The sequence below is a fragment of the Rhineura floridana genome, chromosome 1 (genome assembly GCF_030035675.1).
Source record: "Rhineura floridana isolate rRhiFlo1 chromosome 1, rRhiFlo1.hap2, whole genome shotgun sequence".
Lineage (NCBI taxonomy): Eukaryota > Metazoa > Chordata > Lepidosauria > Squamata > Rhineuridae > Rhineura > Rhineura floridana.
The window spans coordinates 108,938,746-108,963,884 of record NC_084480.1 but is presented as its reverse complement, the minus strand read 5'-3'; the positions used below and the strand labels follow the sequence as shown (position 1 = coordinate 108,963,884).

At 43.2% G+C, this 25,139-nt stretch overlaps 1 protein-coding gene across 3 annotated transcripts in view; it reads left to right on the top strand.

The window, feature by feature from the left end:
- Nucleotides 1–25,139, top strand: part of LOC133385633 (histone-arginine methyltransferase CARM1-like) — a 161,944-nt gene that overhangs the window by 101,735 nt on the left and 35,070 nt on the right. For all 3 annotated transcript variants that reach the window (XM_061629058.1, XM_061629074.1, XM_061629065.1), the window contains exons 8-10: nt 7,660–7,741; nt 18,065–18,150; nt 24,475–24,564. In XM_061629058.1, coding sequence (XP_061485042.1) covers nt 7,660–7,741; nt 18,065–18,150; nt 24,475–24,564 — 258 coding nt within the window. The remainder of the gene's footprint in view (nt 1–7,659; nt 7,742–18,064; nt 18,151–24,474; nt 24,565–25,139) is intronic.

Sequence of the window (25,139 nt, the reverse complement as noted above, 5' to 3'; positions counted from 1 at the left end):
TGCACAAAAATCTCAAAAGGCGCTTACTAAAGTGGGTGCTTCACCCAATATGCCCTTACTTCTACCTGAAATTAGTGCTGTGACCACATCAGCAATTCAGCCTCTGCGATCCCCTTGCCCCGCCTCCCGCCGGGCCTAGGGAACTGGAGCATTTGTCATCCGAAGATGAGGAGCAGAGAAGGTATGTTCCTCCTAGTCAGGGCATGCACACTCCCCCCTCCCAACATGCCTCAAATGTAATGCCTCAACAGCAGCAATTGTCTTTATCAGACCTGCTATCCCCTGCCATACTGCAACAACTTAAAGAGGCCATGATTGGAGAACTGGCTGCAGAGCTGGCTAGCGACAGGCCGTCTAAGCGGCCCTCTTTTTCAATGCGGGAAAATGGTGATGCTCTCCCCCCAGCAAACAAGAGACCTGCTTCTGAGCCTCTTCACCCTGATAGGGCGCCCTCTCCTTCCCCTTATGATGTGGCCAGAGGCCACAGCACTCTGCAAGGCCTCCCCCTAGACACAGGTCACTCTGACGAGGACAGAGATCCTAATATGGAGGAAGAGGAATGGAGCACAGGCTCTGATTTAGATGACATCAGTTCTGCCAGACTGTTCGTGGAGGCTCACTTCGCACCCCTTTTCTGTAAAGTGGTGGCAGCCCTGGATTTAAAGGTCATGCAGAAACAACAGGAGCCCCTATCTAAGAGCTCCATGGTCCTGCTCGTCCCTAAACCTTCCACTAGGTCCATACCTTTACCCACATCTTTCCAAAATATTATGAAGTTAGAGTGGGACTTGCCCCTCCAGTGCAGAAAGGGTATTAACTGTGCCAATAAGTTTTATGTTCTAGATGTTGAAGTGATGAACCAACTCCGCATTCCGGCTGTGGATGGGCCTATTTCTGCTCTACTATCCCATGCCCTTTTGCTGCGAGATGGGGATGCCCAGTTAAAGGACCCCATAGAACATAAGTCTGACGCGGCCCTGAAGCGCTCCCACGAAGCTAATGCACTATCAATTAGAGCATCCACTTAAGCTTCTGTATTTGCGAGAGCAGCACTGTTATGGACTGAAGACCTTCTGGATGACGTGAATAGAGATCCAGCTAGAGTCAGAAAAACCCTTCTCAAAGTTTCTAGATCACTGGCATTCATAGCGGATGCCACCATGGATTCTTCCCAATTCTCCCACAGGGCAATGGCAGCAGCAGTAGTTGCTAGAAGGCATCTTTGGCTCAACCACTGGGATGTGGATACATCTTCCTGGGCTAACTTAGCTTCTGTCCCCTTCTCAGGTGCCAAGCTCTTTGGCAATGAGGCACTGAATGAAGTTCTGGTAGAGACCAGAGATAAGAAGAAAATTATGCCATCCCAAAAGCGAGATGACAAGCGCATATTTAAATGCACTGCCACCCCCTCCTGCTCTTTTCAGTCCTTTCGGGGATCCAGATTCAACAATAGAGCCCGTGACTTCAAAAGTGGACGCTCCTACTGGACCAGGCAGAGGTTTACGCAGAAGCCTCAAAACTGTTCTGCCAGAACCTCCACTAACCAGCCCAGACAGGGACGTCAGAACCAACGTTTCTGACTCACTGCCGCCCCCTGCAAGTAGGAGGCCGTCTAGCCCACTTTGCCTCCCGCTGGCAAGACACGACCCAAGACAAGTGGGTACTCTCCATTGTCAAAGACGGATACAGGATAGAACTCACAGAATACCCACCCACCAGATTCCTTCCTTCTCCTGTAGCCAAGTCCATAAAAAAGCACCAAGCAATATCAGATGAGATTCTTCACCTGTTGGATATCTCAGCCATAGAAGAAGTTCCCTCAGAAGAGCTATTCTCAGGGCTTTATTCCATCTTCTTCTTGGTCGGGAAAAAGGATGGATCCTGGCGCAGGGTGCTCGACCTCAAATTCCTAAACCAATTTGTGACCCACAGATCCTTCCGGATGGAGACACTGATGTCCATAAGAGAAGCCCTCCTACCACAGGATTTTCTAGCGTCAGTAGACCTAAAGGAGACCTACCTCCACATCCCTATATTTCCATCCCGCAGGCGACTGCTCCGCTTCTGCTACAACGGTCACCATTTTCAGTACAAGGCCCTACCATTTGGCCTGGCGTCAGCCCCACGCCTATGTACCAAAGTCATGGTGATGCTAGTTGTGGGTCTTCGCATGCGAGAACTTCACATCTACCCTTATTTAGACGACCTCATGATCCAGTCCAACTCCTTTCATCAAGCCCAACAGGATGTCCACTTTGCATTGAAATTCCTCCATGAGCATGGCTTCCTTATAAATTATCAGAAGAGCCACCTAACACCTTCTCAGCAACTGCTTCATCTCGGGGCAATTATAGACATGGCTCAGCAATTTATTTCCCTGTCACCACAGAGGGTTCAGAACATTACAGCACTAGCAACAACCCTCTCATGGATTCGATCTCCAGACGTGATGTTGCTTGATGGCGTCAGCGATAGGGATTACTCTTTGGGCGTGCCTGCACTCCCACCCTCTCCAAACCTTCCTACTTCAGTTTTAGTCAGACATTGCATTATGCACCCATCGTCACATTTCCCTTCCAGCTCCGGTCAAACGCTCCCTCATCTGGTGGATGGCTATTCAAAATCTATCCAGAGGGGTTCCACTGCAAGACCCTCCCAGGACAGTCATCACCACCAACACCAGTCCCCAGGGATGGGGAGCGCACTGCCAGGGACAACACGTCCAAGACCATTAGTTGACAACAGAGGCAACCAGGAGCATCAACTGGTTGGAATTGAGGGCAGCACATCTGACTCTCCGATACTTTGCACCAATCCTTCCCTTTCCAGATGTCCTCATACGTACCAAGAACATATCGACACGGGCTTACCTGATCAGCAGAATACATCCAAGGCCATCTCAACATAGCGGCAGATTGGTTGAGCAAACAACAGCTCTTCCCAGGCGAGTGGTCTCTGAATGCAGAGGTATTTCAGTCTATCCAAACGAAGTTCGGAAACTTCCAAGTAGACCTATTTGCGTCAGAAGACAACCACCAGACGGAGAGGTTCTTCTCTCGATTCAGCAGTCGAACAGCAGAAGAACTGGACGCCTTAGCACTAACCTGGCCAGAAGGCCTACTCTATGCATTTCCACCAACTTCATTACTGTCCAGAGTACTGAAGAAAATCAGGTCAGAAACAGCTCATGTAGTCCTAGTGGCACCATATTGGCCCAGACGTCCGTGGTTCTCGGACATAGTGCGCCTGGCACAAGACCCACCGTTTCACCTACTGGTACGCCACAATCTGCTTCATCGGGGTCCTCTCCTGCACCCGAACCCACAATGGCTCAGATTAGCCGCATGGAGATTGAGCGCAACTGGCTGTTAGCATCAGGATTCTCCCCTGAGGTAGTGTCTACCATCCTGTCTGCAAGGTGCCTTTCTACTATTAAAAGCTACCAATCTACGTGGAAAGCCTTTTCCTCATGGTGCACCAAACAAAATATCCATCCAGAGACAGCTGTGGTGGCTCAAGTTCTGCAATTTCTACAAGATGGCCTCCAGGCTGGCATGCGGCCAAATACTCTAAAACGACAAACATCGGCTCTCTCATCTATCCTGCTTCCCGACGACAATACCTCACTAGCAACACATCCTTTTCTCAAACGGTTCCTTCGAGGGGCTGTTGCGCTAAGTCCTCCAGTACTGCATAGATTTCCATCTTGGAGTCTGCACACCGTCCTCACAGCTCTTCAGAAGCCTCCTTTCGAGCCGCTATCTCCAGTCCCTCTCAGGATCTTGTCATTCAAACTGATATTCCTGATTGCTATCACAGAGCTCTCAGAGTGTCTGAGTTACAGGCCCTCTCAATGCAAAAACATCTGTGCATATTTCACAAAGATAAAGTGGTGCTGAGAGTTGATCCAGCCTTCGTTCCCAAGGTGAACTCTCCATTCCATAGGCAGCAAGAAGTAATATTACCTTCACTTTGCCCTAATCCCTCTCATCCCATGGAAAAAGTGTGGCATTCCCTCAACATCATACGCGCTCTGAAAGTCTACCTCTCTAGAACTGAGACTCTACGTAAATCTGATTCCTTGTTTGTCTCTTTCTATCCACCGACCTTAGGGAACAAGGTATCAAAAGAACACTAGCTAGGTGGATCAAGGCCTGTATTTCTCTAGCATATGAGGCTTATCACCGGCCCGCTCCATTACATCTTACTGCTCATTCCACTAGGTCAGCAGCTACTACGGCAGCTTTTTCCACCAATGCCTCAATAGATGAGATCTACAGGGCAGCTACATGGTCCTCCCCTTCTGCCTTTACACGACATTATAAAATTGACCTCTATGCATCAGCGGAGGCTTCCTTTGGTCGCAGAGTTCTCCAACAGGTTTTGCCTCCAGCTGACCCACCCTAGGTCGTAGCTTTAGTACGTCCCACGTGGAGACCTCTGTCATTCATGAGAGAAGGTACAGTTTGTACTTACTGTAAACACTAGTTCTTCATGAAGAGGTCTCCACGGCCCTCCCTAAAATGAGTGGCTATATGGGATTATAGTTACAGTGCCACACCTGAGCACATTTCTGACTTCCTTCGTTACTGTTACATGTTTGCATGTTCTTAACACCTGTTGTGTTTTTTCCCCTATATTCTCAAAATAATGAGCTGAGGCTGTTGGCAGAACTTTACAAGAATGAAAACTGAGCCTCAGCAAGGAGGGAGGAGCAAAAAATGTTTCCTGCGGTGTTCCTGTCTTTGAGCTGTAGGGGGAGCTATAGAACTCACGTGGAGACCTCTTGTCATTCATGAAGAACTAGCGTTTATGGTAAGTACAAACTGTACCTTCTATGGAATTTTCTCCCATTGGAGGCAGAGATGGCCACAAACTTGGTTGGCTTTAAAAGAGGCTTGGACAAATACATGGAAGAAAAGGCTACCAGTGGCTACTAAATATGATGGCTATGCTCTGCCTCCATGATTGGAGGTAGCATAATTCTGCATACCAGTTGCTGGAAACCACAGGAGGGGAGAGTGCTCCTGAGCTCAGGTCCTGCTTTCAGGCTTCTCATAGGCATCTGGTTGGCCACTGTGAGAACAGGAGGCTGGACCAGTTTGGCCCCTGGCCTGATCCAGCAGGCTTTTCTTATGTTCTTATCTCTGCATGCTGCATGCCACTCAAAATGAAGGCAAGGGCTGCAACTCCCTCTTCCACAGGCTTAGAAAACTGTATTTCTCTCTCTCTGGATTCTCACAGCACAACTAGCTCCACTTAAATTCTTTTTTAGTTGTGTGATATATAGCAGCAATTCTTACTGTCTTGGGGAGTGTATGTCTGGCAGCAGTTTCCTGACCTTATATATCCATGCGTGCACACATATACACTAGTAGCTTTCTAAAACTGTATGAACATCAGATGGTGGCATCAGAAACCTGGATAGTGTTATGTATTAGATCCTGATACACCTGAGGCCAGGAATCTACTGCCAAACAAGCACTGGTTCCCAGCTGTGCTTGCTCAAGTTCTATGGACCTTGGCATGTGTGAACAGTGGTAACGTAGCATGCACTTCCCAAGTGATGCTGTAGGGCTTTAAAAGGCAAAAGAGAGTTTGGATCCTTAAATTGATCAAAGTATCAAAAAGACACAGTTGAATGAATCTGTTAACTGTTATGCATTTTCTTGCTAACTTTACTAAGATGCACAAACCTCTCTGATATGGCCAAGTGATCCATTTAAGGAAGTACTTCATGAAAGAATATCTCGTGACTTCATTGAGTTTACAAGGCATGCTGCTGTAAAAAATCCAGCTTTTTGTACACATCTGGTGGCATGTGGAGGATTTTGCTTTGCCTCCTTTGTGTCTTCTGTGACAAATGGTAGAGGTTTTTGACTCTGTATTTTGCACATAAAATTCCTATGCTGATGTGGTGTTGGGATTCTCTCTCTTGCTACATCTCTCCGCGTGGAAAAGCATAGTGACTCCATTTATGAATCTTATGCTTAGCTTCCCCCCTGTATTTTTGGCACCAATCTAGCAAAAAAACAAAACAAAATATGGCAATATAAACATAGTTTTAATGGAACATTTTAAATTTATGACCTAAGACACTGGTGATACTTAAGTTTTAATATATTTTATATTTCAAAATGAAACATTGATATATAAAAGAAGAAATAAAATAATGTGGGGTAATTTATAGTTGGGGTGGGGAACCTTTTTCAGCTCATGCTGACAGTGGGGTCCAGTGGATTGGGGTTTTCAATGGGCTGCCACCAGTGGGGATCCCACCAATGGCACTTCTGCCTGCCTCCATGTTTGGCAGGCAAAACAGGGAGCTCCCTGCCAGTGAAGTGATACTGGTGTCACTCCGTGGACAGAGGGTGGCAGGGCTATCTATGCAGAGGGACACCTCCACCCAATACACCCCCTCTTCTAGCATGATGCAAAGGGGGGTTGGATTGCAGCCTCAGTTTTACAATTAATCAAAGTAAAGAAATTAAATCTCTGCCTTTCCTTATTGAAGCATAACATACACCAGAGTTTACAAGGATATCATTTTTTGTTTTTCTTAGGGACATTGCAGCAAGACACAGCACCTAGCTTAGTCCTTCCCTCTGTCTTGTCTTGTGCTTGCTCTGGATATTGGGTCCCTTGTAGTAGCATTCTTACAGAAATAGTCTCTAGTGCAAGCAAATAAAATCCCAAAGGTTAGCCAAACTTTGTTGGTTTTCCAAATATCCAGTTGCATTTCCGCTGCATCCTCGTATGCTCTGCAAACAAGTGATATTTGTAACAAAAATAATTCTTTTCTTCTGAACATCAGCCTTTGTTATCTGGAATTACCTCCTTTTTATATGGTCCTGAAAATATTCTTATCTTCAGGAAGCAACTGGTCTAATTGCACTTTTTAAAAAAATAATTCCTTTCAGCTTTTATAGTATTGCCTCACTTTAAAGCGTTTTTAGAGTTCACCAGTAAAGATCTCTGTGACTAACCAGCCTTCCAGTGCTATTTGTGATATTCCTGCGCTTCATTGCCTTTCAATCTTGGCCCCCGTTTCTAAGCTTTCAGCCATCTGAGCTTGCTCTTAATCTTTGGGCATACATCTTGGTGGCACTTATGTTTGGAAAAATAGATGTCACTTTTGTGTTCCCCTAGATTGCTGAACAGACACAAATGTCAAGTTTTTCCTCTAGATCTTCAGTCCCTGATTAACGTTAGTCAAACCTCAACAAATGGTCACTCCTGGAGCCTTGGGAAATAGATACTTGACATTGACAATGATGGGAAAGTTCTAATGTTTGTTTGGTTTCTTCAGTTGTATGCTGCTCTCATGTGTGGTTTGTTGTGTTTTTTAAACCCTTCCAGTGCGTTAGAAATTGAAAAAGGAGTCAAAGTGGGGCTCTTTCTTGCGAGAATTAAGCAACAGTATCTTACCATTGTTTGCTGAGTTCATTGGTCCAGTACGCAATTAATTACCCGCAATCAGCATGCTGTATGAAGAGATTAGCTGAATGGGAAGATGGTATTTTTGCAAATCAAAAGCATGCTCTGATCAGGCTTCATGGTTTGTTTGAAGAATATGCATGGATCTGTAGATGTTATGAGCAGCTTATAAAGATGTCGTAGTACAATTTTCATTTTTTACAACTGCATTATTCCTTCTAGGTACCAGCAGTGTTTTTATGGAGTCAATCTGTCCAGTCTCCGCAATGCAGCCATAGATGAGTACTTTAGGCAACCTATTGTAGTAAGTCATTTTTAATTTCTCCCTTTCTCTTTTGCCTTTCTTCCATATCATCCATATCATCCTGCAAAGGCAGGGTGTGTCCGCATCTGGGGGTTTCTAGGAGTTATCAGGAGACCAGGGATAAAAACACACTCAGTGTTCTGCCGGTGTGTCTCCACTTCTCTCTTCCGAAAATGGGGGCACATGATGCAAGTCAAACCCCGACCCTCTTTACTGTGAAACCTGGTGGGAGTAGCTTAAGTGCGTCTTTTAAAAAAAAATTAGCTTCAAAGAGAATTTGCAACTGATCAGCAGATCAATCAGTTTCCGTCCAGATGTGGCTAATGGAAACGCTTTGATCAGGAGACTGATAACTTCTGAATTCTTACTGTGCTCTAGGGTAGGGACATATTACTGGCTTAAAATTTAGTCATCTCTGGTCTTGGAAACTGGGTACACACAAAGTCACCCACAATTACCCACAAAACCATTAGTTTATTCCAGAGCTTGGAAAAGTTACTTTTTTGAACTACAACTCCCATCAGCCCAATCTGAAATACTGTGTTTTGATACTGTGTAAACAAAACCAGCTTCACTCCGCCTTTATAGCTGTTTGAGTGGCAAATCCCGGTGTATACAATGGAAACTGTTCCTGAGGGTGGCCCCACATGCCTGACATCAGTGGTGTGTGTCTGTATTGTGGAGGAGCATCTTATTTCCTGCCTGCCCACTGCAATCTTACCTATGTCTATTCAGAAGTAAGCCACACTGAATTCAGTGGGGCTTACTACCTGGTAAATGGGTTAGGATTGCAAACCTTGTGCATTTTAAAACAAGAGGAGGGGGAGAGAGAGAGATCTATGTTCATCTCTGCCCTTCAGTCTCTGTAAACAAGAAGTGGGGATCTGTTTCCTCTTACTCACTTTTATTATTTAAAGCAGAGCTTGAAAAAGTTACTTTTTTGAACTACAACTCTCATCAGCCCAATCTAGTGGCCATGCTGGCTGGGGCTGATGGGAATTGTAGTTCAAAAAAGTAACTTTTCCAAGCTCTGATTTAAAGTGTCAACACCAGGGAAAACAACAAGATAATTTCCAGGGGGACAAAGTTGGAGGGATGAAAGCTCTACCAATATGAGTTGGGGTGGGTGGAGGAGTGAAGAAACTGGGTACAGAGAGTGGGCAGCTGGAGTCACTGGGATTTACAAAATCAACTTGGAACCAGGGGTGTAGCAACAGGGGGGACAAATGAGGACATTGCCCCCCAAATAATAATTCTGCCCCCTAATGAAATTTTCCTTCAGTCCCCAACTTTCTAGCATTGCAGTAACTTAAAACTCACTTGAGCTTTTAGAAATACAGTTTAGGCATCCAAAGAGAGGAGCAGGACAAAGTTACCAAAGGAATGCAAACACAGTGTTGTATTCTATTAATAAGTCTGAATTTAAGAAGTTTGTCTTGAGCAGGGCCCAGTAGTTGAGGGGAGGAGAGGAAAAAGGGCCAAGAATGGGGCTGGATGTGATCAATAAAGTTCTCAAGAATCCACAGTATCTTTGTCTCATGGATAAAAGGAGGTAGATAACAAACACAGCAATATAAGAGTTGAAAGTGTGAATGAAGGGAAATCTTGACGGATGAGGAAGGGAGTTGGCAAACCTAAGAGTTTGCAGTTGGAGTGCGGCAAGGTAGGAAGGATTGTATTGTTATGCATTGTAGAGCATCTCCCCATTTGTTTGCAATTTAATGATTTTCTCACTAAAATCTTGTGTTTTTAGCCACACTTCTGGTGGCAAATTTTCCTGTCTAGTGGCTAGTGCAAAATCTAGTGGATGTCAAACATTTTATCGTCAGAGTAGCGATTTTTACAAATACTTCAATTTCATTCTCCCCCTTCCACTATTATGTATTTAATGAAACAAAATCTAGCCTTTTCTAAAAATAAATTCTACTTTCAAATATTTTCTTGTATTTTTCATTGTTTGCATTTCTGTTCTTATGTACAGTCTCTAAAGTGCTACTTAACTATTGTTTCATTTCTGCTGTAAGCCATGGCAAGTTGGCTACCCCTTTGATTGAAAAGATACCGGAGTAATTTACACAACATAATAAGCCAGAAACAGAGAAGGATTTTTAAGTCAAGTCTCCAGATCCTCTGGTGTGCTTGTTTTTTAAAGGTATAAAGACAAGAAGATTCTTGCCAATTGGCTGACTGAGAAGGAAAATGTGCAGGCCATATTCTGTGCAATCAAAATGTGAGGCAGCCTAAGCAACACCAAAGGAGACAAGTTGATTAGGAACTACAAGCCTCAGAAATAAATAGCCTGAGCATGCACACAGTGTGCTTGCCTCACCAATGAGGAATCTCTGTTTGTATTTAATAAGGTGATTCCACAATGCGTATCCTTTGTATAAACAGTTCTTCTTATAATCATCACAGGAACAGCCTGCTGGGTCAGACAAAGGCCCACCTAGTACATCATCCTGTTCTCAGAGTCGCCAACCAAACACACACACATAGACAGTATTTTTTAAACATAAAAAATCCAGGAATGTAAAACCTCCATATGTCTCTCAGATCTAAAAGACACACACACATATTTATATCTCCAGTTCCAAACTTAAATACAACACACCAATAGTTGCTAGTGCTTTTAAATTCTATTATCCACCTTGTTAAGCAATTCCTCATAACAGTGTTTCACAATAATGCAAAAATGTTATCAAACATGGTGTCTAGTAGGTTACGGTCAGATTTTCGTGGATTTGGGGCATGGATCTTCTTAGCAAGATTCTTCTTGGCAACACTGATATCCCCCTGCCCTGTAGTGCTCAGGCAGCCTCTGTAGGTGATGGGTGCTATTAGTGTATCTGGTGGGTGTGCCTGGGCTTTGAACCTAGACACTGCAGCAGCCTAGCCTAGTCCAGGGCAGGACCTGAGAACCAGCAGAGAGGTGAATGAGCTGGCTCTCTAGGGCCCAGAAAGCCTAATGAGTTCTTACTAGCTTAACCCAGGCAATGGGGAGATGGAATATTGTGTGTGCGTGCATGTTGGGGGGGCATTTCTTCCCTAGTTTGTTAAAAAAGTTGAAAAAGATAATCCTTTCAATCCAGTTCCATTTCAAAATGGGTTTCAAGAGTATAATGTGGCTACAGCCTTAGTTGCAACTAGGGTTGCCAGGTCAGAAGTAGCCCAAACCCTGAGATTTTGGGTGAGCCCCAGTGATGTCACTAAGCAAAATACATTAAGCATCAGCCACAGTTGATTGGAGCATACCACTCAAACAAAAAAAAAATCTGATTGGAAATTAAGATAGAAATCTTAGCTAAATGAGGGTGTTCCCAGGTCCAGCTGAAGTGACAGAATTGTTCCTTCTCACCTGCTTAGGGAGCCTAGGTAGGGAACGTTTAATCTAGCCTACTTGCTTTTGGTAATAAGGGTTTAAGTGCCCTCAGGCCAGGCCAGTCACCAGAACGCCAATGTAGGAAGAAGGGAGCCTAGTGTTGTGGAGATGTTAGATGGGAGCACTCAGAAGAAAAGATGGATGCCCTTGAAGGCTGCAATTCTAAACACACTAAGGAACTAAGCTCCATAGAACACAACAGGATGTGCTTCTCAGTAGATGTGGTTAGGATTCTGCTGTTGGTAAGACTTGACTAGGGATCCTTTGCAAATATATCCATATCAAAGCAGGGTTGGCAACCCCCTGCCTGGAATGCCCTGTCTGTCTTTTAACTTGGCTGCTCCAAACCTCTTTACAGACTTGATCCTTCACTGTAGAGAAAGGTTTAAGAAGTGAGTAAGAGTTAGAAGATTCTCTACCCTTTCCTGCCTACCCTGTAGGCTGCTATAAACTCACTTTGACAGCCAACCAAATTCCATGAGTAATAATGGACAGAAAGAAAACACACATGGTTTGGTTTACCTTCACAGGCAGTAGTTTGGGAACAGCAGCAATTGAAGCCACACTTCCCAGTATGTGAATTCTCTTTTACCACTATTGGACAAGAAACAAACCATCATGCAAATAACAAGATGCATCATCAGTGGGATTAAGGGGGCTGAGCTGAGTGCATGGAACCACTGTTGTTGCTTCTATGGATGTAAGAGAGTGAGGTCAGAGGTAAATGAAATGCAAACAGAAAAAGAAAAAGACAGTGATGATTTCCTAAATGTAATACCATACCAGCCACAGCAAGATTCCTATGAGTAAGGCAGAAAATTCAGCATCCTGGAACCAGTCAGGGTGCCTAACCAAAAAACTAAAAAATATCCTGGCAGCCAGTCAGCCAAGCTCACAGAAATCCCTATGCAGCACAATCTGACCCAGGGGCTGCAGTTAGTGCAGAATGTCACAATTGCTGACATGAGTGAAACCCTGTCAGGACACAATACCTCTGCTCTGAAATGTGCACTGGTTGTTGATTTGCTACCAGGCCAAGTTCAAGGTGTGTTTTCCATGTTAGGGGTGCCACACAGTACTGCTCTTGTAAGAAATCAATCCTTTAGTTTGGCAGCACCTGCACTTTGGAACTCACTGTCTACTGACATTAGGCAGACCCCTTCATTGTACTCTTTTCGGCACCTGCTAAAAACTTTTTTTGTTTAGACAAACCTACCCAGTCATGTAGAAGCTATTGTGTTTTTTTATCTACGTTTAACTCTGTTGGTTTTATTATTTTGAATGTTTTTAAATACCTGTTTTTGCCAATAATTTTATAGTTCTAATTCCTTCTGTAAACTCTTTATTGAGGGTTTTTTTTTACAATAAAGCAGTATATAAATGTTGTAAGTAAAATACATAAATAAATTTCAGAGTCACTGTGGCCCTTGGGAACAAAGGAATCTGCCTTATACCAACTCAGGCCATTTGGTAGTATCTAGCTCAGTACTGATAACATGGACTGGCATTGGCTCTCCAGAATTCCAGGCAATAGTCTTTCCCAGAGATTGTATTTTGGACCTTTGCACGCAAAGCATGTGCCCTACCACTGAGCTACAGCCCTTCTGTTTAAAAAAGTATCTTTTAAAATTGTTCTTTTCAGTTTACTAATGAATGCGCAGCATACTGGGGCAGATCCATACCATGCATTTAAAGCACATTCAGCATGTATTTGAAACATGTGAATCCCACCACAGCACATGGGAACTGTAGTTTAAGGGTGGTGGGAACTATAACTGTGAGGAGGAAACTACACTTCCCAGGATTCTTTAGGAGAAGTCATGTGCTTTAAATGTGAATTGGATATGCCTTAAATGTATTATGTGGATCTGCATTACTTCATAAACTTTGCCTGCATATAAATCATATTAATTAATTTTTAAAATGGAAATAAGCTACAATGTTTACTTGGTGACCATGGACTACTCACCATCTCTCAACCTAATCTGCCCCTCAGGGTGAAAACAACAGAGGGAGACCATGACTACCATAAGGAAGAAGGGCATACTTAAAATATAGAGGAAAAAATAACATACAACCATTGTGTGAAAGATACATAATTTATAGTGCAATCCTATACATGTTTACTCAGAAGCAAGTCCTAGTGTATTCAATGGGGCTTACTGAAATAGGGAACTGTGCGCAGGACTACAGTTCAATGATAAGGAACTTAACATACCCAACCCAAAATTCAGAATCATGCCACTATAAGCTGTTTTGCAATCCTATGCATGTTTACTCAGAAGCAAGTCCCAATGCATGCAGATCTTCTGCACAGAGAAAGTACTCTTGATGTTGCTGAAAGCTATAAATTTACTGAATTCCTGATATGCAGACAAGCAGGAAAAGGAAACTGTTTTTAGAATTTGCAGTGGGGTTTAGCTATTGCTTGAAGGTCAGCAAAACCCTTGTCAATCATAACCCTGACTTCACTTATTGGCTTCAATCCTGAAAGGGCAGGGGTTAAGGCAGACAATACCAATAGAAGTTGGGGGGGCTAACATTTTGGTGTATATGTCTTGAACCATAATGCCTAGAAACTTATTTTTTTTAAATGAAAGCTAAGAGTCCAGAGATTGGGACTCATCCAGAGACCCAGAGAGAACCCCTGAAAACCAGCATATCTGGGCAAAAACCGGAGACTTCACAACCCTAGTTGCAACAGTTTTAGACCTCTACCCAACTGTGCAAACCATTATAAATAATTCACCTTATTTAACTTTTCTCATGCGAACTTATGTACTACCAAAATAGGGTGTGTGACATTTGCTGGTAGACCCATCAGAAGCAGTGTTAGCTGATTGGCCCAGGCCTGTTTATAGGCATTAATTTAATTTTTAAAGTGAAATTTCTCTTAAAATCTTTCCTGGCATGGCAAAGGAGACCAGGGTAATTAGTTCCAGGAAGCAGCTGCCTCAGGAGAACTGATCTCACAGTTCACGAGCTTAGTAAAACATTGTACCTGTACAAGGAAGCCTTTCCGCACATGCACACTTTGTATGCTGCAGGACTCACCTTTGGTGCATCTACAGTTGTGTGTGAAAATTCATTCTCAACTTTGACACATGCGCTGACACCATACAAGTGTTTAATGCTTTATCATAGAAAAACAAATTTAGTAATCTTGGCTTTTGAAAGTAACATATTTGAAGGAATTTCAAGTGAAGAGTTCCTCTGCAAGTTTGCAGAGAAATCATGGTGCATTAGACTTTATTAACAGTTCAGATCATTATCATAGGATGACTTGCAGGATATACATTTACTTCCTAGTCACTGTTATTTAGTTTATACAACTATTTTGCATGTGGACAATATTGTATTTAAACTGATTTGCTTTTTGTAAATTTCACAAGACGTAGTTCCTAATTAAAATGCATAAATTGGGGGAGGGGTCATTACCTATGAAAACATTTTCCCCCAGAAACTTCTTTTATAGTGACCAATGCCCCAACCCTTCTGCCCCCCAATTTTTGTCTCTGCCCCTCCGATGAAAATTGTCTCGCTACATCCCTGATTGAAACGCAGCAACAACAACAAAAACCAGCCTTGCTGCTTAAGCCTGTAATGCACACATAGCCCTTGTGGATATAGGCTTTAACAATCCAACTTTCTCCAAGATCCTAGCAGCTGAACTCTGCTATGTCTGTACTGGTGCCAAATAAGCCACATAGCACCATTTGTACTCTTAACAAAAGTTAGCATACAATTCTTGGTTTCTGTTTGAGGCTCACACTTAACATATTAAATGATGTTTCATGATTCCGATGTTAAAAAAGAACTCGTCCAAAGCAATCTGGAACAGCCTCCATTTGAGCAGAAGAAGAGTGCATAGGAGGGATGGAAACCTCTCCTTTTTTACTTTTTGTTTTTAAAAGTGGCCCCATAATAGTAATTAGCGATCTGATGCCTTTTTCCTCTGATATCTTTTCATTTTTCCAATCTCCTGTGAGATATATAGATATAAATATAGATATGCAGATAATTATTGATATTACTGGTGTTGATCTTTATTCTGAACTCTGCAATTATTGCCTGTTTACATTTTTTTCAAGTGCATGGCAGAGCAGATTAAGGCAGATAATCAAGTCAGTGTCTTCCCTCTGCTGCTTACAATCAACACCTCATTCCCCCCTGCTGCTTCTGTCTGTCAGTTACAATCAACACTTCATTGACATCAGTGAAAGGGAATAACACATTTGAAGAGTTTACATGGAAAATAGATCAATAAAAGTATCACTCACACTATGGATGATTTCAAAGCGAGTTTAAATAAAAAGAATAGGAAAAAAAGAATGAATCGGAAGCCAGGCATGGAGAGTTGCTACTTTAAAATTCTCTGCAAAGATAGAGAATATCAGAAATTATAATCTGATGGAAAATCTGATTATTGCAGAAACAGAGCCTATCAATAGTGCATAGTGAATGGCTGCTTAGCCATTTTCCCTATTGTCCTTTTCTAGTTCAAAATCAACCTTCCCCATCTGCTTTTTCCCTTGCAAGGCACAGGAAAAAACACCTGTATCTTTCTCCACCTCAGTGAAGGAGTAACTTAGGGCAATGCTGAGCTGTAAAATAAACTGAGGGAGAAAAATTAAGCAGTCACTATCCAGATATCCTAATGCTGCAGCAGTATAAATTTGTCTTGTATTGGAGTACTTAGGACTTAAAAAACACATCCAGAGGGAAGAACCACAGAATTCCTCCTAACACGGAATTTGATTGTGTGTCTTACAAAGACAATAAAGTACCAGTGGCAGGTGTGTGTTTCATTTGATCTTCTGAAACTACCCACTAGGTAGGTATCTTTGGACTTACTACTGTTTAAAACAGTGATAACAACTTAAGAAGAGTATGGTTGAAAATAACAATAAGTCTAAAATATATTCCAGAAATGAATGCAGAAGTCAGTCAGTCAGTCAGTCTTTATTACGGTCATTGACCAAAAATAAATAAATACAAAAAGTATATCTAAGAACAGAATATACAATATTAAAAGCATGAGGCAGCTTGTGTGTAGCGCATCCTGTTTGTTTATTCTTATTATCTGCAAGATTGCTATAGAACAGAGGTGGTATCTGCAATAGAATATAATTGCAAGTCACTTTTTTGTTGCTTTCCCTTAAGATCAAAATTAGCTAATATGCAACAGCACGTAGTTCCTTTGATCACAACGAAGTAATTTTTCAAAGAAAAACTGAGCAAACAATTTGAACTGTTTGGAGTTCTGTTAAGGCAAATATTCTCTAGTATGTTCCATTGACCAGTGTATAATTGCAGAGGGACTCTTGGGGGAGGGGGGGAGATAGAGATCCCTTTCCCCAGGACTTCTCCTTCTGATCCCCCTGTAATACCACTAAATAATTGAAGAACCAGCTTCTGTTTACTACTGCTGATTCACCAAGTGTGTGGAAGGGTTCCTACTTTACTTCCAATGTTGCACTAAATCCTTCTAACGGCTGCTGCCATATATCTATACTATGGTGTTTACTAAAACTTTAATTTATGACCCAGTAGCTGTGGTACTTTAGACATGGTACAAAACCAGCCAGACTCACTTTATAAGTAAGTAAAAGTAACAAGATGTTCTTTGTTCATTATTAACTATAATGGTGTAAGATAAATACTATACTTAAATTATTTGCTGTTTCTCTAAAACTTATGCTTGCTCTTATAAGGTTACTGTTAATTTAAATGGCAGTTGGTTATAGAGAAGCTTACACAAGACTGGTTTGTAAAGCTTAGTTTATTCCCTCCCCCCCATCAAATGTATATGCTAGTTACCCATAGCCCTCTTCCTCAGTCAGTCAATCTCACCACCACTGGGTACAGAGGACTTATGCTAGTTTTCTATGAGCCAGGCTTGCAGAGAGTTCTCTCTTTGGTTGGCTCCAGAAGCTCCTTGCTGAATTCTCCTCACTGCTCACACCCCTTTAACGGCCTCTCTGACAATCTTCAGCTTAAGCCAGTGATTCAGCTCTTTCGGGAAGACTATAGCTTAGCCTCTACTATAACCTGTTGTCCATTTTCCACCTGCCTCAGCTCCAGACTTAAGTCTTTCCCAGCAGCTATTGCTGCTGATCATTAGTCTCTCCTCTGACCATTAACAGTGGCAGAACTGGCCTATTTTTGTTCCAGCCAACCTACGTTTCAACCAATCAAAACTGAGTGGGATAGAATGCTTACTCCCTCATCAGATCATGTTTCCCACCCAATGAGTGACCAAAATATCTACCCAGCTAGCCAATCAGAAGTGAAATTTTACAATCCTCTAACTACAGCTTCCCAAATCAATGTCTCCTGCAACTAAGTATCTGCCAACTGCCAGCCACCAATGGATGCCCAGTATTTCAAACCTAATCCTTCACATAACCCCACATATCCAATAAACTTTTATATATTTTATACAAAACAGGTAAACACATTTTAAAAGGTGATTTCTCCACAATAATCATGAGCAGGTTTTGTGGGTTAGAGATAAGCACAAGGAAGTGCAAGTAAGGACTTAAAATTCACTGCTGTACGGTTCTAACTGTTTAATTCAGGGGTAGCTAATATGATGCCCTCCAGATGTTGTTGGACTCCAGTCCCATCAGCCTCAGAAAACACGGCCATTTCTCAGCAACATCTGGAGGATATCACATTGGCTATACCTGGTATAGTCAGCACTGGTATGATGGTTGGAAATGCCCTTCCCCATAAAAATACCTCCCTACTTCAGGGTTCTAGTATAAATAATAATTATGAAGTTTATGTTGCTTTTAACAGAGCTATGAACAGTATAAAAAAAATACACGAAGAACCAAGATAAACTATATGGTTTGGGGGTGGGGTTATCTGTTTTATAATCTTGAAATGCTTGATGAGACTACATCTCTCTCTTCTCCAACCCCTTTTTTAACCTTCAGGACACATTTGACATTCGAATTTTGATGGCCCGAACAGTGAAGTACACTGTCAATTTTACAGAAGCAGCAGAAGAAGATTTACACAGGTAAGTGTCTGGAAATACTCTAATTTTCCATTTCTACAAACCATATTTCCATTTTAAATCATTGCGTGCTGCTACTCTGTTAACAAGCAAGCTAGCAGCTGCACAGCATGTGAGCAGGACCCATTGTAGCCTCTAATTCTTAATAGCTTGGTAACAGTTTGAATTGCTGTAGTCAAATAAACACAGCATTTAGGGTAAAATATAATTCACTGTGAAGGGTTTGTTTTAAAAACAATGACATCTGCCAAGACAGTCCTACTAAAACAAAATGTAATACATTGGAGATCTTAGCATTAATAAAAATTTCCACGTGGATAGATCCAGAAAACTACAGTTGCAAATCACTCTCATTTCCCTCCACTGAGGGAATATTTGAATATCTGCAGTCTCCTTTCTTTTTTCCACAAACTGAAAAAGGTGTATTCTTAGCTTTTTGCAAGCCAGTACATATATATCAGGCATCAGGAAGGGTCAAGCTCTAGGTGGCCAGGTTCCAGGAACTGGGGGAGGTGACTATCAGTCAAAGTAAACAAGAAGCAGATGTGTAGACTCCAAACATCTGGTTGGCCACTGTGAGAACAGGATGCTGGACTAGATGAGCCACTGGCCTGATCCAACAGGCTATCCTTATGTTATTATATTCTTAAACTAAGCAGAAGTTGAATTCCAGAGCTATGAACAATGGTCTGAGGGCCAGAGACAGGTGCATAACCAAAACTAAGCAGGGGTCAAGATCCAAGGTGCAATCAGGGAAAGAGCAGGCACTTAAACAGTGTTCTCACACCAGAGACAAGTGGCTTGGATTGCTGAGGCTAGAGTTTTATAGGGCCTGGTGGACAGTGATTGGCCCTTATGGTCAGCTGACTGAATGCTCAGGCAGGGTGGTACTGTATCCTAGGTGGTGCCCTTGAAGCGAAGAGCTCTGTGAAGGCCCCAGCTGACAAAGCGTCAAGGCCCCAGCTGACAAAGCGTCAAGGCCCCAGCTGACAAAGCGTCAAGGCCCCAGCTGACAAAGCGTCAAGGCGAGTTAAGCAGCAGAGCGAGTTCGGCAGTAGGGCGAGGAGGCCAGGGCCCCCCACTCTGACCGTCTGTTCCCTGACCTCAACTAAACCGTAGTCCCCAACCCATTGACGTAATAAACCTTAAACAAAACTATGCAGGTAAGAAGCCAGCAGGGGTGTGGGGGCTTTCCAGTGTTTTGCACCGCCTGCAGCATGTACAACTATCTGCCTGTTGGACAGAAGTCGTGGGTGTGCTCTCAGTGCAATGAGCTCCTGGCTCTCCGGGAATGACTTCATTTCCTTGAGGCCAAGGTGGCTGACCTGGAAAAGCTGAGAGAGGGAGAGAGGTGTGTGGAGGAGGCCTTCAGGGACATTATAGCTGTGTCCCACTCCAAGGATGATAGCTCTTCTGCTATCATGGAGAACGACGGTCTCGGGGAAGGAGAGCATCCAGCTGAGGAAGAGGGAAACGATCCCTTAGAAGGGACCCATTCCTTGGGGGATGAGCAGCTATCCTCTCGTGCCGAGGATATATCTCCAGGGGGTGGAGGGATCCTTGTAGTGGGTGATTCAATCATTAGGAACATAGACAGTGGGGTGTGTGATGGGCGTGCAGACCGCAAGGTGTTTTGCCTGCCTGGTGCGAAGGTTGCAGATATCGCCCGTCGTTTAGATAGTTTGGTAGACAGTGCTGGGGAGGAGTCAGTGGTCGTGGTGCATGTTGGCACCAACGACATGGGGAAATGCAGCCGTGAGGTCCTGGAAGCAAAATTTAGGTTGCTAGATAGGATGCTGAAAACCAGGACCTCCAAGGTGGCTTTCTCTGAAATGCTACCAGTTCCACACGCAGGACCAGCCAGATAGGCCCAGCTTTGCAGTCTCAATGCGTGGATGAGACGATGGTGTCGGGTGGAAGGGTTTGGATTTGTTAAGCACTGGGGAACATTTTGGGACAAGCCGAGCCTGTACAAAAGGGACGGGCTCCACTTGAACCAGACTGGAACCAGACTGCTGGCACTTAAAATTAAAAAGGTGGCAGAGCAGCTTTTAAACTGACTGAGGGGGAAAACCCGACAGGAGCTGAGGAAGGTCCGGTTCGGAGTAAACCTCCCCCCTGGGATAAAGACCAAAGAAATGATGAAATTTTAAACATTTTAAAACATTTAGAAGTAGGCATTGTGAGAGCAGGGGCACAGGATATAAATTCAGAAGGGCAAAATTGCCACAGGCCAAACCACAAGTGCCAAAGACACTTGAAGAGAGACACTGCTTACAAGTGCCTGTACGCTAATGCTAGGAGCCTCCGAACCAAGATGGGAGAACTGGAGTGCTTGGTCTTAGAGAAGAGCATTGATATAGTGAGCATAACCGAGACCTGGTGGAATGGAGAAAACCAGTGGGATACGGTTATCCCTGGATATAAACTATATCGGAAGGACAGGGAAGGACGTATTGGTGGCGGACTCGCTCCATACGTGAAAGAAGGCATTGAATCCAGCAAGCTCGAAACCCCAAAAGAGGCGGACTCCTCCACAGAATCATTGTGGGTGGTGATACCATGCCCCAGGAGGGATTTAATACTGGTAACGATCTATTGTCCCCCTGATCAAAATGCTCAGGGAGACCTGGAGATGAGATATGAAATTGAGGAAGCATCCAAACTAGGAAATGTGGTAGTAATGGGTGACTTCAACTACCCACACATAGACTGGCCGCATATGTGTTCCAGTCATGACAAAGAAGCAAAATTTCTAGATATTCTAAATGACTATGCCCTAGACCAGTTGGTCATGGAACCGACCAGAGGGACGGCAACCCTGGACTTAATCCTCAGTGGGGACCGGGACCTGGTGCGAGATGTAAGTGTTGTTGAACCGATTGGGAGCAGTGACCACAGTGCTATTAAATTAAACATACATGTAAATGGCCAGTTGCCAAGAAAATCCAACACGGTCACATTTGACTTCAAAAGAGGAAACTTCACAAAAATGAGGGGATTGGTAAAAAGAAAGCTGAAAAACAAAGTCCAGAGGGTCACATCACTCGAAAATGCTTGGAAGTTGTTTAAAAACACTATATTAGAAGCTCAACTGGAGTGCATACCGCAGATCAGAAAAGGTACCTCCAGGGCCAAGAAAATGCCAGCATGGTTAACGAGCAAAGTCAAGGAAGCTCTTAGAGGCAAAAAGTCTTCCTTCAGAAAATGGAAGTCTTGTCCGAATGAAGAAAATAAAAAAGAACACAAGCTCTGGCAAAAGAAATGCAAGAAAACAATAAGAGATGCTAAAAAAGAGTTTGAGGAGCACATTGCTAAGAACATAAAAACCAACAATAAAAAATTCTATAAATACATTCAAAGCAGGAGACCATCTAGGGAGGCAATTGGACCCTTGGATGATAAGGGAGTCAAAGGCGTACTAAAGAACGATAAGGAGATTGCAGAGAAGCTAAATGAATTCTTTGCATCTGTCTTCACAGTGGAAGATATAGGGCAGATCCCTGAACCTGAACTAACATTTGCAGGAAGGGATTCTGAGGAACTGAGACAAATAGTGGTAACGAGAGAGGAAGTTCTAGGCTTACTGGACAGTATAAAAACTGACGAATCACTAGGCCCGGATGGCATCCACCCGAGAGTTCTCAAAGAACTCAAATGTGAAATTGCTGATCTGCTAACTAAAATATGTAACTTGTCCCTCGGGTCCTCCTCCGTGCCTGAGGACTGGAAAGTGGCAAATGTAACGCCAATCTTCAAAAAGGGATCCAGAGGGGATCCCGGAAATTACAGGCCAGTTAGCTTAACTTCTGTCCCTGGAAAACTGGTAGAAAGTATGATTAAAGCTAGATTAACTAAGCACATAGAAGAACAAGCCTTGCTGAAGCAGAGCCAGCATGGCTTCTGCAAGGGAAAGTCCTGTCTCAGTAACCTATTAGAATTCTTTGAGAGTGTCAACAAGCATATAGATAGAGGTGATCCAGTGGACATAGTGTACTTAGACTTTCAAAAAGCATTTGACAAGGTACCTCACCAAAGACTTCTGAGGAAGCTTAGCAGTCATGGAATAAGAGGAGAGGTCCTCTTGTGGATAAGGAATTGGTTAAGAAGCAGAAAGCAGAGAGTAAGAATAAACAGACAGTTCTCCCAATGGAGGGCTGTAGAAAGTGGAGTCCCTCAAGGATCGGTATTGGGACCTGTACTTTTCAACTTGTTCATTAATGACCTAGAATTAGGAGTGAGCAGTGAAGTGGCCAAGTTTGCTGACGACACTAAATTGTTCAGGGTTGTTAAAACAAAAAGGGATTGCGAAGAGCTCCAAAAAGACCTCTCCAAACTGAGTGAATGGGCAGAAAAATGGCAAATGCAATTCAATATAAACAAGTGTAAAATTATGCATAGTGGAGCAAAAAATCTGAATTTCACATATACGTTCATGGGGTCTGAACTGGCGGTGACCGACCAGGAGAGAGACCTCGGGGTTGTAGTGGACAGCACGATGAAAATGTTGACCCAGTGTGCGGCAGCTGTGAAAAAGGCAAATTCCATGCTAGGGATAATTGGGAAAGGTATTGATAATAAAACAGCTGATACCATCATGCCGTTGTATAAATCTATGGTGCGGCCGCATTTGGAATACTGTGTACAGTTCTGGTTGCCTCATCTCAAAAAGGATATTCTAGAGTTGGAAAAGGTTCAGAAGAGGGCAACCAGAATGATCAAGGGGATGGAGCGACTCCCTTACGAGGAAAGGTTGCAGCATTTGGGGCTTTTTAGTTTAGAGAAAAGGCGGGTCAGAGGAGACATGATAGAAGTGTATAAAATTATGCATGGCATTGAGAAAGTGGATAGAGAAAAGTAGTTCTCCCTCTCTCATAACAATAGAACTCGTGGACATTCAAAGAAGCTGAATGTTGGAAGATTCAGGACAGACAAAAGAAAGTACTTCTTTACTCAGCGCATAGTTAAACGATGGAATCTGCTCCCACAAGATGCAGTAATGGCCACCAGCTTGGATGGCTTTAAAAGAAGATTAGACCAATTCATGGAGGACAGGGCTATCAATGGCTACTAGCCGTGATGGCTGTGCTGTGCCACCCTAGTCAGAGGCAGCATGCTTCTGAAAACCAGTTGCCGGAAGCCTCAGGAGGGGAGAGTGTCCTTGCACTCGGGTCCTGCTTGCGGGCTTCCCCCAGGCACCTGGTTGGCCACTGTGAGAACAGGATGCTGGACTAGATGGGCCACTGGCCTGATCCAGCAGGCTCTTCTTATGTTCTTATGTGAAGCACTAGCAGCTCAGGCGATAAGGTGTTGGATCCTGACTGCTGGAAGCCCATTTGTGGTAGAGGACGGAGTCACATGCACACCTATCCCAACTGCCTTACAATACGGGTGAGGACAAGACCATATTTTCAAAAAAATGCTATAAAAGCTCATTTTTAAAAACTTTTAACGTTCACGCTGAGATATGCCAAAATTCAGTCTGTTTTTTGGGGGGATGGGGTGGAGGGTTTTTATTCAGGTGGCACATTTTTACAGCTTCTTTCAAAAGGTTTTCTAAGTTTTCTAATAGTAAATGTAGTTCTCATTTTTCTTCTTTTATTTTCATTCAGGCTGTAAGATTGCAATCACAAAACAATTCAGCCTCTTTCTTAATTCTCTTTGGTTCAAAATGCACTTAGTTCTCTTCTACATGGCCTGTTTATTGAGTATTCATTCTGCTTTGTTTGTGGGAGGTTATATGACATTGATTCAAGAAATTGTTATCCCACACTTTACAATGAATTTTCACGTTATTCTTACCGCAAAAAGTCTGGGGTTTAGTTTTATTTCTTGGAATCAGCTATCCTTCAAAATTCACACTTCTCCAAATTTTGTAATACAGTTCTCCAACCAAAATAATGTGTACAAAAATGCATATAACTAATGGAAAGTGTGCATAAAAATACACATATTACTGAAAACAGCATACCAAAATGCATTGTATTGGAGTAAATTACATAAAATTGTGTATATTAGAATAAATGCACAATAAAACACGAGTCTGGCAGTGGCCTTAATGTAATTCTCCTTTATCCTCCCCACGTCTGAATGCTGTAGTTCTAATGTCAGTGAATTTCCCTTCTCTCTGTGTTGTAAATCATACCTTCATGCTTGGGATCATACTCATAACTAGCTACACTTTCTTGGATAGAAAGCTGTTCAACTGTATTTCTGGTAAATGTGTTCTGGTTAGGATGGAGATCTGTTTCTAAATGGGAAGTGATACATGTTTTTTTAAATTGTGGATTTCAAATGTCACACTGGCATTTTTTTTTCCTCCTACAGAGTGGAAATCCCCTTTGTTTTCCAAATGATGCAGTCTGGGTTAATCCATGGCTTGGCATTTTGGTTTGACGTGGCATTTGTTGGCTCACTGTACGTATTCTTCTCAAACTTTACCTTGAAACATCAGTTTAAAGGGAGGGGACCTTTCTCCTAAGGCAAAGGTATATCCTTGGTCAAGTACTCCTGCCTAGTACATAGAATAAGCTCATTTTATACATTTCTTGTTGTTGAGATGCTTAGGTCTGAATGTAGTGACTTCACCATATCATCTTTGCAGGAGGGGACATTTGTGTAAAAAGACTATACAGTAGGGCCTCACTCATACGGCAGGTTCCGTTCCAGGCCACCGCCAAAAAGTGAAAACCGCCAGAAAGTGGGGCCCTACTCAGCTGTAGCATGGGAGCTCCACCTGCTGCGCTCCAGCTGACAGGGATCAGATGGAGGGCGAGAGCTCCCCGTGGTACAGCTGGAGCGCGGGGAGCTCGCACGCTCCAGCTGATCCCTGTCAGCTGTAGCATGCGAACAGCTGGAGCGCAGGGAGCTCCCGCGCTCCAGCTGATCGCCCTGCTGGCGCCGCTGTACTCATGGAACACCAAAAGGCGAGTTACCAACAAGCGGGGCCCTACTGTACATGAAAAATCTACTACTATTAATGTGTTAAGTGT